The 15,159-nt window shown below is 39.4% G+C and overlaps 1 protein-coding gene across 5 annotated transcripts in view; it reads right to left on the bottom strand.

The window, feature by feature from the left end:
* irf4a (interferon regulatory factor 4a) overlaps positions 1–15,159 on the bottom strand; it is a 122,290-nt gene that overhangs the window by 105,529 nt on the left and 1,602 nt on the right. For 4 of the 5 annotated variants that reach the window (XR_009128974.1, XM_058066248.1, XM_058066247.1 and 1 more), the window contains exons 4-8: positions 14,984–15,072; positions 14,735–14,897; positions 14,257–14,343; positions 13,789–14,181; positions 12,298–12,410 (exon numbers count right to left, since the gene is read on the bottom strand). Coding sequence is in view for 4 of the 5 variants with exons in the window: in XM_058066248.1 (XP_057922231.1) it covers positions 12,298–12,410; positions 13,789–14,181; positions 14,257–14,343; positions 14,735–14,897; positions 14,984–15,072 (845 nt within the window). In the remaining variant the exon portion in view is untranslated. Of the gene's footprint in view, positions 1–10,303; positions 10,972–12,297; positions 12,411–13,788; positions 14,182–14,256; positions 14,344–14,734; positions 14,898–14,983; positions 15,073–15,159 lie in introns of those variants that run through there. The other variant, XM_058066250.1, reaches the window with a different exon arrangement.

The following is a 15,159-nucleotide window of genomic DNA, read 5'->3' as shown; positions in this document are numbered from 1 at the left end:
CCATGTAGTTGTTCGGACTTACTTGCACCTTTAATCACCGAGCAGTTTCATGGACGATCATAGCATTTAGTTCAGCGGCAACTTTCAAGTACCACTGGTACCGTTTCATAACATACCTCATACATAGAAGATATCCTTGTTGACAATGTAGCGACATTGTCGCTATATTTTGCGGTTAAGAGTGCGAATATAAGTGTTTCCAGCATATTGCATACCGGGGTTCCTAAAATGAGGAAAAAGACCAAACGCTGAGATTTCCGCAGTGTTCTCAAACCACTCACGTGAACAGCCACAACCGATAGTGGCGTGCAGAAGAAACGTGACAGCATGGAGTTGTTCATTGTCCTGTGTGCATTAGACGAACAAATAAGTACATTGCGAATTAAAAGTGTTTAATCTTACAATATTTTTCAAGATAAATTGAGAGCTGGTCTTCTTATGTGGTCCTGTGACTAATTTAGTGTCATTTGTTTGTTGACCGGATGCACAATGTTCAGAAGTCCCAATTTTTGTGGAAGTAAATTTATGCTTTCACAAATAATGTGTCATTTTCAGGCATTCCGGCCACTTTGTTCGGCGGTCCTTGAACACAGCATGTATGACGAAGATTGAGACTTGTGTATGGCTTTATCCGATGCTGCAGACAGACAGACAGACATGTATTTTCTATTCTTTTTTTTTTTTTTACCGTGTCCCAAATGTTAATGCTGTGCAGTAAATGTACAGAGGTGAGGTTTAATAATGTGCATTTTCTGAGCATAATCTCATGTTATGTTTATGTGTAACAATTGTTGCATTGTACTGATTATTTCCATGTTGTTGCAGACCAAAGCACACCTAAAGAACATAAAGATCACAGTCACCACATCTTACCACAGCTTGTCACCAATTAAATACGCAATACACATACACAAATTCATTCAGGAGATGACAAAACTGGGGGTACGCCACTGTGAAAACAGCTGATTTACTGTATTGGGTAATTAAATACAAGCGATCAAGAAAGGTGAGGAATCTGCTGAGCACGAGAGCAAGAGTAATCTCCATCTCCATAATGGTGACAAAATCTTGTCATGTTTAATCTTGCGAGATGTTGTGACATGAGATCTTGTGACACCCCTACTAAATACATTCTATTTGGGTGACACAATTCAATTTCTCAAAAAGAGAAGCCAGTGTGTGAGCGTGTGTTTACACACAGCAGAGTGTTTCAGCTCAGTGTCGAGGCCTGGGAGAATCTCCTGAGTCCATGTGTTTATTCTACTGGGTTCCTGCATGACTGCGCGGGACACTGCAAGTCAATTAAACATAAACAATTGAAAAAGAACAGAAAATGATTTGATCCAATGAGATATCGGTACTGGTAGCATTAGGGGTGATTCTGCACAAATCTGCTTTGAGGCTAAATGAGCTCTGCACTTTAAAATGATTAGGAAATGTGGCAAATCTCCTTACGGCCATATTTGGAGTTAAAGTGACTCTCTCTAGAGCAATTACACTAAGTTGTGTGTTTATGTTATCTAATAGGCCCCATGATGTTTTAAGTGGTGACCAACAGGCAACATTAGCTTCCCATGTTATGGAGCATTGGATCCAGTAGTATAGTATCAGGTGCTGTACTATCAAAGCACCATCTCCTCAGAGACAACCCCTTATCACAACAAGGTCCCCGACTCCGCCTCGCACGATCGGGGCCTGGCAGCTGCCTGGGTGGTCTTCAAGGCTTAGCTATGTAATAACGGTGCCGAGCTGTTCTGAGAAAATGTGGACTACAGTGCGAAGGCCCAATTTCAGCCAGATACTGTAAGATGGGACTGATAAGGCAGGCTGGGTAGAAGATTTATCAAAATGAATTAACTTCAATGTTCAGGAGTGGCAGACATGAAGCAAAGACGAGATTAAAGTGAAAGGTTTAAATGGCATTTTATTTCCATGGCAGTTGGGTTTTGGGAGGATTTCCTTAAAAGGCAACAAGACAAATTGTTTAATTTGATGCTGCAAGTCCATGTACACCGAAAGCTCAAACGGTTTTGGGTAATTTTGCATCAATAACACATATAATATATATAATTACATATAATGTAATGTTATTAATTACTGTAATGTATCATAACTAACAAAACAATACCTGCACTGCTCCAGTCTCTGGCAGGCGATGTCATCCGTGATAATTCAAACACAGCAACAGTCGATATAAATAACTTTGGTCTTGCTACAAAAGCCATCTGCCAGGGATTTGAAGTTAACTTCACCAATCTAAGTACGCTTTTCTTTCTCCATTTCTGCTCAATATTTATTCCAGCTTGTGGCTACCGAGTTACGTACGTGCTTCAATCAAACAACAGTGACAGTGACAGTGTCACACACATATATTCTTTAATATTTCAGTCCCATGTAAGTATTGGGTCACCTCACAATATTATGAGTATTACGAGAACTTTTTTCTCATTACAACTTTTCTGAATATTTTTACTTTACTTAATTTTTCTGCGATTTCATCTTTGTTCTTGTAAATTTTCTCAATAAGACTTTATTCCCAGTGACAGTGAATCAATGACAGTGCGTGCTCCTCCTGTTTGACCATCGGCACACACTGTCATGAACGTGTTAACTTTGACAGCCCTAATCATAACCAGACAACAAAATTGCCGGTCGCGAAGACTGCTGTTGTTTACTTATGTGTATGTTCCATTGACACTTATGTGAATACCATACAGTGGCAAGTGTGCAAGCCAATTCTCTCGCTCTTCTTTTTTTTTTTTTTAAACAAAGAATTGTGAAAAACATTTTTTTTTTACAATCTCTTCTTTTAAACCACTATTGGTAACATCTGATTGCCGATGGTGGTATTCTGGTATTGCTATACTTTTTAAAAGTGTAGTTTGGAGCTGAAGAGCGACACCATGAGGACGTCGTCCCAATGCAGTGTTTCTGGATTTTGCTTCCCCTCATGGCTGTATTCAACCCCAAAATGCATGATTTATTAATTCACATATTTTTGAAAAACCATGATAGAGTGAAGCCATGCAATTTGAAATGCCAGTGGAAAAGCGCCACTGTATTTTCTATTGCCATTATTTCCTGGTTTCCATACCTGAAAAAATCAGCGGTTACCAACTGAATGCTGTGAAAACAGAATGTGTTCTCCATTGTTCCCCATGTCCCTGAATCGGACCCTTTAAGTGAAAATGGACAGAAATGGTGGGTGGGTGGTGGTTGGTGGGGGGGGGGGGGGGGGGGGTCTCTTCTCGTCTACAATGTTTCCTGCCTTCCACACCAGCTCTAATTGGAAATATGGGTGGCCCTGTTTATTTGCATGGTTGAAATGCGGCGAGGTTGTATTTATATTTTCATGGCGCGTTCTCAGCAGTGCTGCATTACATAGCCTTCCCTTGAGAAGACTGTGTGGGAGAGGGAGAGAAGCCTAATGGCCGAATGTGTGCAAAGGAAAGGGTTGTATGAGGTCTTTACTGTGGAAATGCACATGGACCTTTATGTTGACAACAATGTACCTTGAGAATATTCAGCATATTATATCAAATATGCTGAAAATGCTAAGAAAGTGATAGTAGTTTGTTTAGATGGATAAATCAGTAGCACCATGCAACGTTTTGATGTTATTTGTTTATTTTTCAGCATGACTGCACAAAATTAACAAGGCCAGACAAAGTACAAGGTTACCATGAATATGAATTTATTTGACTGAGCTCAAGAGTTTTTTTTTGTTCAGAATATGGACCAAAAAGGAAAAGAGGAATATGTCACACCAAAAAAATACATTTCTACATAATCCTCAAGACTGGACAACAAATCCTACTTGGACCAAAGTCCTACATGGACAAAATTGGACCATATTTTGCTATATGCAGAGGTCCCATTAAGAGATTATATAATAGAATGAATTCTTTCAGTATGTAATCCTGCACCACTTGGTAAAACTGCTGCTCTAAATGAGGTTTAGAGAGTACAACTAACCCCACAGTATATCTAAGACCATCTAGCCTCAAGGTCTCATAGGTCCCATAAGTATACAAGGCTAGAAATGATCTTAAGATGAGCCATGTCAGAGCTATGGCGGGGAGTGTTTATCCTTTTAGGCTGAAACTCTGAGTGCCGGAAGGCCGGGCTTTCTAGTCAAGCTGTGGCCACAGAGATCCTGGGCCTGACTCTAGATAAAGTAAACACACACAAGCGTATGCACACACATGCACATACACACAAATACACTCAGAAAGGGCTCTCCCGTCCTCCACCCTGCCCGTCAGCTGGAGACCACACACCCAGACCACACAGAGTCTGAGAACAGGCCCAGTCAGTCTCACGCAACATGGCAGCTAGACCTGTCACTCTATGTTTCTTTCGACACCGCTGGTACTGATCACGTCACAAGCAAAACATAGTAGCTCTGTTTCAAAAAGTTGTAATACAGGGGAAGCTGCAACATTTTGCGTTAGGTCAAAGAACTATATTGTGTTAATTAACCTAAGTCATTCAGAAAACGTGGTGGTAAAAATATCGGTTGTCTTAATACACCATGAGGGTTGATTGGAGCTGCAGTTCAACAACAAAACAAACAGGAACATCAAGTCTGAACTTTAGGTTCCCTTTCCCTTCAATATTTTGTCTATAGACAATTAAACACAAAGTATTTACACAATGCATCATTTATTTCACTAAGGGCATCTGTTAGATATAGCCTATTTACCTGTATGCCAGTAAATTGCAGGGGGTGCATGGAAACATTTCATTTCCAAGATGATAAGTAAATATTCTCAGTCGAGTGTGAACACTTGACCTGACAATTTCAATACACCTGAGGTATAGCACCCCCTGCTGGGCATTTGATTACTGCAGCTTTCTTTTAGGAAAATAATCTCTTATGACATCTATCCCACTTTATAGTTAATAGCACTCACTGGTTTGTCAACTCAATGTTTTTTAATGTGATTTTTACTGACTGGTTGCAGAAAATCTGCAGCTTTATTGCAAAGGATTGGGTCAAATTGGGTAAATAGTCCTGTCCTCAAAACAGGCAATGCAACACAAAATGCAATTAAATTACTGAATTGGTACACTAATCAAGTCGGTTAACATCTCAAATAATTTTTCATAACTTTGTCTTCTAGAATCTGAAGTCACACATTCTTGAGAACTGCAATTGCAATTATTTGACATGATCAGCTTTTATTGCACCGCACACTAGATGTCAGAGTGCTGGCCGGTGTCGTTGAGTGACGTTAGGTACATAAAGAGCTCAAAGAGGTCAACAACCAGCTCCCAACCACAGAGTCAACAAGCAGGATCTGAGTCTGCAGGGGTTAAGTAAGACTGTCATCAAATACACAAGCGGTGGTCTTGAGTCTGGTATAGGGTTACCGCACAGGTATGTTTGAGTAAGCTCCATTTACACGTTGAAAAAGGTGAATGCACAAAGTAAAAGGCACTACACAATTATTATAATTGTTGTGCAAGTTTACACTGTTTTCTTTACACATCACCCATCAAGTTCTATAATCTCCAAAAGAAATTCACACACATAATATATAATCATCCTTAATTACTAGATTTCTACTACTATAGTGCTCTACAAGATTAATGCAATTATATGAATGAACCCAAAATATGCCACAATTGGACCACGTTAGTTTAAGTCCACATTACAACATACGTATGCTTACATTTTTTAACAGAGATATGCAATCGTTCAAGCCTCATTCCTCCAAGAGAGGCCGCCGTTGAACACATAAATAGCTGTTGCTTTAAAACCGCCCCTTCAAATCATCACATTTGGTGGTGATGGTGTTGCTCTCCTCTATTCGCAGCGTATTTATTTTAATCAGGAACACTAATATACATGGCACATTGAATGTCCCTTAATCCTGTTGTTAAAAACATTGATGTTGATGCAGACTTCAAGTAAACTATCCTACAAAGATGGACATGTTCAAAGGAGAGTGAAAAACCAATTTCCCATGTGGTATTGAAAGTTTTATTAAGTGTGATCAAGTATTCTCATTGATCACTTGTTACTGAGGGGAAAAGAGCAGGCTTTATCTTTGTTCATTGACTAATTTTACAACACAAGTGACTTTCATTTCTCTGCAAACAACAAAATGCGGGCTGGTGATGTAAAACAAAGTAACGGCTGATAGACACAGGGGAAAAAAGGTGGCCATACTACAAATAATGTGGCTTCCTGCAGCGAGGAAAGGGGAAACGTGTGGTAAAAGTGTGGATGTCTTTGTTATAGAAAACGCAGCTCACGGTTTAACCTTATGATTAGTTACAAGAGAAATAGAATCCAACACAAGCTTTTTTCATCTACTGATACGTATTTATCTAAAAAAAAAAAAGAATCATGACTTCCTGCTGTCACATTATCATTTTTCTGTCAGTATTATAATTCTTGAATGATATCAAATTTATGGTATGCATTCTTATTTTACGACTTCCTGTGCATCTTCACTGCATCAGTAAAACGCAATGGGATGGTCCGTGATGGTGTCTGAGTCACTGATTGTGTAGGTGGGGGAATCACACCATTTTTGGGGGCCTCCATAAATGTCACATCCTTATATAATAGTCAGAACTGTCAGACAAACATGCACACACCTGGGAAAATAAGTATTTGATCTGTTTGTTTATCCCCCAACAAAGATAATCATATTAATGTAATTAATGTACAGGCTGCATGTTTTTTTCTTCCTTATGGGGCCTAAGGAAAACCCAGTCACTGGGGCACTCTCTTGGAAAAAGGAGAAATAGCAACAGCCGCAAACCTGAAAAACGGGCAAAAACCGAAGCATCAGAAAAGTGGGATTTCTTGCCTTCTTTGGGTCCTGCTGGGACCCCTGATGAATGTGTGGTGGGTTTTGTCTACCTCTCGGACCAGAAAAGTGTCATTTTGCCACCTCAAAAAAAGAGAATTTGAGAAAGCTGTGTACGTGAAAAATGTGCGAAAATCAACCCGTTGGAAAAGTGGGATTTTTTGCTTTCTGTGGGTCCTTTTTTTGCCGTTTTAAAAAATTTTCCTACCTTTATTTTTAAACATAATCTTTGTAAAATGTTCTTCTCACAGTTATGACTTAATTCCTATAATATTTTGACTTTATTCCCATAATATTAGATTCTTCCACTACCTAATATCCCAAACATTGCAACTCTTATTTTGCTTTTGTTTCTCATATTACGACTTTAAAAAATTACACATATTTTCTTTAATATTTCAGTCCCATGTAAGTATTGGGTCACCTCACAATATCATGAGTATTACAATAACTTTTTTCTCATTACAACTTTTCTGAATATTTTTACTTTCCTTAATTTTTCAGCAATTTCAACTTTGTTCTTGTAATTTTTCTCAATAAGACTTTATTCCTATAAAATTTCTACTTTATTCTCAGAAAATTTGAACTTTTTCTGTGTCCAAATTTTCCAAAAATGACAACTTTACTGTTTCTCATAATGTTACAAGTTCATTCATTCATTCATTTTCTACCGCTTATCCTCACGAGGGTCGCGGGAGCCCATCCCAGCTGTCTTCAAGTGAGAGGCGGGGCACACCCCGGACTGGTAATGTTACACATTTTTTTTAAAGATATTCCTTTTTCTTTAATATTGGAACAACTAAAATGACATCATTTATCTTCTCATTAGTATGTAATTTTTGTAAAATAACTTTTTCTCAATATTTTGACTTTATTCTTCGGCTGCTGCCTCCCTGTTTTGAGTCCCTGCCTTCTCCTGTGTTTTTTCCCCTTTTTTCAGATGTCTTTGAGCTGGCTGGAGGTGGGAAGACTGGGCACACCTGAGGCTTGTTACGCTTCTCTCCATTTAAGCCTACTGCTTGCAGCCGGATGTGCTGTTTCCTCACCAGCACCTGCAAACACTGCCATGTTTATACACACCCATTAAAAATGATTTAAAATGTTTATCTACAGCCAAGTGTGAATATGAGAAAATTCTCATATTTTCTGGAGATAGATTAAGTCCTTAAAATCATCTTTTATTCTTTTAAATCATTATTATTTCCCACCAAGTAAATCACCTCATTGCTTTTACTGCAATTTATAAGTAGATTATACAGAATTTAATATAGTTTACCACGTCAATACTCATACCTTTGTGACTAAAACCATCACTCCCAGCTTCATCTCTAAAACTACTGCATTCTCCTCAGCTGTGCTGCTATCGGGGGGGGTGTGTGACTAAGTTTTTTTGTGACTGTGAAAAAGGTTGACTCCATTGGAAGTTTTGATGCTTTGGAAAAAAAACAAAAAATGCTCCTGTCGCCTTTTTTTCTCCACTCCACAAGATTGTTGGCTCCCATTTCCAGAATCAATTTGCACATGCGCAGTGACATGGAATATTCCACTACACTAGAGGGTAAGTCCACCCTTGAAAGGCTGATCTGCCAACCAACATGTGGCACCCGGCTCTGGCAAAGCTTGCAAGAATGTGATGTGGTCAGATGTGACCAAAATTAGACTCACTGGCATCAACTGGACTTGACGTGTTTTGAAGGCAGACGGATGCTGAACACCATCCCAGCTGTCAAACATGGAGGTGGAAACACTCTGCTTTGGATCTGTTTCTTTGACCAAAATCCCTCCTGAAATCCTGAAATGTGTGAAATCCTGGTAACAAACTACAAACGCCCGACTTTTGTGCTTGCCAACACTCGTATCAAATGCTTATTTCCCTCAACCAAATAAAAATGTGCTTGTTTGTTTGTTATTATTCCCGTCCCTCTGAATTATGGTTCATATCTTTGTAAAAGGGTACAAAATCAGCAGGGGATGAAATACTTATTTTCTCCACTGTATATATAAAACACACATGCATACACGCACACACACAAATGAACAACACAAATGCATAACTTCAATCTAATCAATTACATTTATGATTTATGGTTCACACAGACAAAAACCTGTCGCCCTACCATTCATGTGATTTTGGTCACACTGTTGCAAGCATTGTGAGAGTGATGTGGTTTTGACTGAAAAGTAAGTAAATGACTGACGTTGAAACTCTGGACCACAGAATAAAAACATAAAAAATCATTTAGGACTTGCTCAGATCTTAGAAGGCATTGTGCTTTTAACATACATTTAACAGCTGGTAGAAATATTGTTCATAAAAACATTTAGTACCTATTACAATGTAGAACTAACCAGTTAAGTTTTCAATGTGGTAGTGTACCTGCACTACTGTCATATTGGGAAGCAAAACAGCTCCTCCTCTGTTGAACCTGAACATAAAACCACAAAGGTAGTTTTTATTCCCATTTGTGAAGCCCCCAGTTTCAGGTCAGGAGGAACCGTCACCCTTTGCATAAAAGGTTATCAGACAACGTTCTTCTTTGCACCCAACAGCCTCTATGTGAGTAAAAATGGCTCCAAAACAGTCAAGAGACATACAGTATAATATAACACAAAAGTGAGTACACCCCTCACATTTAAGCAATCATTTTCACTATGGTGAACCTTACCACTTTCTGTTATTCACTTTCATTCATTCATTCATTCATTCATTCATTCACTAATTTTCTACCGCTTAGCCTCACAAAGATGGGGTGGAGTGCTAGAACCTATCCTAGCTGTTTTCGGGCAAGAGGCGGGTTACACCTTGGACTGGTCGCCAGCCAATCACAGGGCACATATAGACAAACAACCATTCACACTCACATTCATACCTATGGACAATTTGGAGTCACCAATTAACCTAGCATGTTTTTGGAATGTGGGAGGAAAACCCATGCATGCACGGTGAGAACTCTACACAGAGATGACCGAGGATGGAATCGAACTTGGGTCTCCTAGTTGTGTGGCGCAAACCACTCATCCTCCATGAAACCGAGATGAGACGTTGTATAATATATAATAATTCATCACTGATTAAATTTTGTTTAGGTGCTTGTTCCATTCACCTTGATGAATGTAAACAAATTTGAGAATACAGTTTTGTTCACAGGGATAGTTTGGATTTTGTATGGCATCCATTTCTGATCGGATTTTGGTGATGAAGAACAAGTACACTTGTGAAATCCCAGCAACTATGTTTTTCATCACCAAAACCCAACCAGAAGTGTACTTTGGAGACCAAGTGGTGGGGTGAGTCAGTGTTGGGCTACACTGCTGATGGGAATGTCCTACAACCTCATGTTAAAAAATCCAAACTATCCCTTAAAGCGACGTTAACAAAAGACAAATGTGAAATGTGGACAACCACAATGCATCTGACTTAATATATTCTTGTACTATATTTGTATAATGAATGAGGTTTGAATAAAAAAAGTCAGTTGAAATGAACATCATTTATGAATCTACAAGGAAAGGATGTCATGACTTCATCAAACGTACAGAAAGAACTTTGGCTTGAGTACTGTTATAACAAATGTCTGCAGTGGACAAATATATGAATCCAACAAATATCACTTGAGTGGGACACACTTTAAAAGCACATTTACTTGGTGTAATTTACTATTTTTCCAAAGAAAATCTATCTTGATTAGTATTTTATAATTATGATTTTGTTTCACCTTTGGAAATAATACATTCATTTAAACAATGTGTTATCACTGTGTGGTTGGTGGCCTTACATCCTGTGCACCTGTGGTAGTATTTCCTGTCACAGTGGCCCTTGGGCCCCCTCATTGACCCCACCCCCAACAGCATCTCCAAACCACAACGTGCACACTAGCACAATTATATTTGTTAAAAATATACGTTACGTTAGACAGACACAGCAATGTATAGATGCATATACAGTATAACTGAATGTGACGTGCATGTAATATTGGTTGTGCTATATACGTATGTGTCACTCCTGAATAAGTGATGATCTCTGGGGGGAAAGGGTGTTTATAGTTGATGTGTTCAGTTCCTGGGTGTGTTCATAAGACTGTTGGTAGTGGCCATTGCTCTGCTGGTAATGTTTCACCAATTTTCTGGCAAACACTGGCTCCACCTAAAATGAAATTATGTTTATGTGTCAAACATGTCCAGGGCTCGACAATAACGATGTACCGATGGCCCGGGGCAAGTTAAAACAAAATTCGGGCAAGTAAAACTAATCAGTGATATTCCCGTCGGGCAAGTGCACTTTAGCATGCCATACTGCCAAGAGGTTTTTTTTTTAAAGCGGTTCTTGTTGGGTGTTGGTAAAACACGGACTACGTAATTCCGGTGGTAATTTGCAAAGCAATCCTTGCAATGGACCAATCAGAATCGTTTATTTAGACCGCGGTCCGTAATCCACAGTCCGCGTTTTACCCACACCCGTTGTTCGTGATCAACCAATCAGCGATCGTTTGACTACGAAAACATCCATCATGGCGTCGCTGCCAACATCGTCTAATTCTGAAGGAAACAGCAAAAAGTGATGAACCAGTGCCTCCTAAACAAGTATTTTATTAGCGGCAGCAAATCAAATGATGGCACAGGTGAGTGAATCACATTGCTGTGACAATTTGAAGTGGTCACAATGAAACACCACCGATTAGATCCAATACCAAATGCTGATTTTGCACAAGCTACAAAATCTAGCGCTTCCATTTCTCTGTGTATTTTTCTCACCTTTGCTTCACAAATTATTGTTTGACCATTGAGCTTTTTTTCTGGATTCAAAACACTTTACTAGTACACAAATGTGTTTATTCAATAATGTTTCATTGTGGTGCACAACTTATAAATATCACTGCTTACTACGATGTGTAAGGTATTATTTATTATATTATTTTATTTATTTGAGATTCTCATGTGATGCCACAAAAAATTACATGATATCATTATGGCAGTCTTTTCATTTTACATGGGGCAAGTTCGGGCAAGTAGTTCTCACCTTAAGGATTCCCTATGGGCAAGTCATTTTGGTTTTTAATGTAGAGCCCTGATGTCAGGTATTTCGGATTGACATGATTCTAATAGAGAAAGGGGGTTTTAAAGAAATGGTTTGACACACCGGAATATCCTCCATAATGTTTTGCTGTAAATTTTAACGGTGTGCGAAAAATAAGGTTGTTTTACAAAAGTAAATATAGTTTTTTCAAATTTGTAGGTTCGATGGATTAACATTGATAACATTCAGCACACCACAGAGGAAACTTTACAACCAAAGGTGTTCTGCTGCTTTCACTTACCTGGATTTGATTTTATTCCTGCTAAATAGCAAAAACATAGCTACAGAAACAATGTATAGAAAGGCATGTTTTCAGAACCAAATTCAACTACTTATGTACTATTTCCACAAACTGCCCAAAAGTTCTTCAGCTAACGGTGTGTCACACATTAGTACCTGTGCTGTGATCATTTTTCTTGGACGCTGTGGGTTGGGGTACTCGTCTCCAAAGCATAGAACCACCTGGTGTTTGGGTAGATGTCGTCCATTGTGGGCAAAATCTTGAAGCTCTGAGTGATGTGACACAAGAGGTTACAATCATTATTGTGAATCTGATTTTTTTTTAAAGGTCACAATGTCTTAAAATAAGCGTTTTAACCCCCCCATGACATTTTCCTTGTCAAGACATTTTAGCTGGAAGCTGCTGCTGAGCTTGATGGAAATGTGGCACAGAAAACACCATCAAGTCATATTTGTGGTTGACCACAGGAGGTGGGTGGGGGCTCCACACAATGTGAGCCCCCTGATGAGAACGTGTGAGCAGCCTCAACACTGATAGGGACTTACCAAGCTTCAACGCTTTTAGTAGGCCTTAACCATTATCATCATCCACAATATATACACTGGCAGTAAATAGCTCTAGATGCCAAATTATAGAATATACGCCTTCAAATGACAAACGGCCCTGCGACTGGCTGGTGACCAGTCCAGGGTGTACAACGCCTCTAGGCCGCAGTCAGGTGGGATAGGCTCCAGCATACCCCGCGACCCTAAAGAGGCTAAGCGGCATAGAAAACCAATGCATGGCAAGATGGATGACAAATGGCCTACATTCAAATGAAGTGAAATCACTTAACATAAACAATTCCAGTCTATTTTTTGTTTTTAAAAATGGGAAGAGAGCAGTTTTGATAAATACATCGACTACCTGTTAACATAGCGAAACATTTGGCGCCATTTTTTGAAAGCTCATTATCGTTATACCACTGAAAAAAGTTGACTTTAAAATCTAAACAAAGAGTGTGCAAGAGATGGGAGATTCAACCATTTCCAACGTCTGTTAACGCCTGCTCGGTCTCGTCATAGCAGTCAGTACGTCACGTCATCGAGGTGTGTCCTTACCTGGCTCAACACTTCAAGGACTATCCAACGACAAGAAACCGTATCAAGCTTTCGTATTACAATTATATTTTCCTTCTGGACCCACAGCTTATGACTAGGTTTGAAAACTACTCAGTTGCTACACATAACGAAAGTGATCGCCGCCGAGTTCATCGCTATTTCAGTTAGCATTAACTTGTTCGCCCTACAATGGGGTACATTGCTCAACAATGCACGAAGGTGCTGCCCCCTGTTGACTTGGAAAGGAATTTGGATTATTTTGCCCTTTTTTTAACTGCTTAAGTTACTTCCGACCAATTTATTTAATTTTTTCTTCGTCTGATAAAATTTCATAGATATATCCGGAACACCTTTTTTAATAGCGCAGCAACAAATGTACTTAAAAATATTGAAAATGATTTATCTGATGATAATTATAGCAAACATCCCATCATCTAGTTTTTGTTTTTCAACATGCAGTTTGCATATATTGTACTTAAATGTATCCACATGTGTGTGTATATACAGTGTGAATATTCTGCTGTGATCTAACATTTTTTTCCTTACCAATTAGAAACTGCTGGGTGTCAAACAATTTACATGACTGCTCCTTCTCCAGCTTATTGGGTTTATCCATATAAGGTGCTAGAGGTCCCTCCCAGTATATGCGTCCTTGGCAAAGGCGCTGAGCATACAAGCCATCCGCTGTCATCCACAGAAGCACTCCTCTCTCCAGGATATCAGGAAGCCTCTCTGCACCCTGCCTTTGAGACTCGGGAAATGGGGATGGAAAGAGAACAACATCCTCCCCACTGTGAAACTTGTCTTGCAGGCATGATGAAGAGGATGATGGAGAGGAGGATGGTGAAGGAGGGGTGATCCGACAACCTTCCGGGCTGGTGGTGGTCACCTCCTTGACTAAAGACTCTCTGTAGAATAAGGACACGTGTAGGCTGAAATCTGGAGCAAAAAGACATGAATTTTTAACTATGGCTGCCAACAGGTCGCATAGTATTCACTGTAATGCTTGTTGACCTGTAATGACATTGCTGTGGTCCATCGTATACAAAGGAGGTTGTGTCTCTGGCAGATAGGGGTGGAAGGAGAACTGAAAACCTGTGACTTGAAACAGAAAGGCTACATTCACTTTCTACTATTCACTGACCTGATTCATAAATTTCGCTTCAATGTTCTGTGTTGTTTGTAATTATGTTCTACATTGTTCGTTTTATGAAAGCGGACGGTAAATTCACAAAAAATTACATACAATGTTCACGGCAGGAGCCATGACAAACTCCAGGTCACAGAAAAGCGGCATTTACGCAAGTGATGTCAGCACAGTCAAACCGCACAGAGAAAGCAGTGTAAACAAACAGTGTAAACAATGTTCGTTATATTCTTAGTAGTGATGCCAAATTGCTGTGTTGCCGCTGCCTGTCCACAGTGTCTGAGTGGTTAAGCAAAGTTAATAAAACATGTCAGTGACCCAATAAGTATTAATACTGCATCTTACCACTTTCTGACTGTGACTCAGGCCATGGCCGGCTGATTGATGAAGGGAAGTACTGCAGCTCTCCATGTGGTCCACGGTGATGTAGAGGAGGAATATGTTGCTGTTCTGGTGGTTTGTAATCCCTCCAGTCCCTTCTCTCATGGGATACCATATACGTTTGTACCTGGGGATGGAGAGGGAAAGAATACCATTTGCATATGTGTGTTTGTTTTTACAGTGTTTGTATTGGTTGTATGTGAATAAACTTACTTGGCTGTGCAGTGAGGAGTACGGAGGAATAAAGCCAAAGGAATGTGATGCATCCTCAACACTGGTCATCTTCATTCCTGCTACTGTACCTGGATTAGATCAAATATATCTCAAATTTATTTAAAGGTCTCCTACCAAGCAAAACTGACTTTTTAAGTGGATGTTTTATATATGTC

This window comes from Doryrhamphus excisus, chromosome 3, assembly GCF_030265055.1.
Source record: "Doryrhamphus excisus isolate RoL2022-K1 chromosome 3, RoL_Dexc_1.0, whole genome shotgun sequence".
Taxonomy (NCBI): domain Eukaryota; kingdom Metazoa; phylum Chordata; class Actinopteri; order Syngnathiformes; family Syngnathidae; genus Doryrhamphus; species Doryrhamphus excisus.
This window is presented reverse-complemented; position numbering and strand designations above follow the sequence as displayed.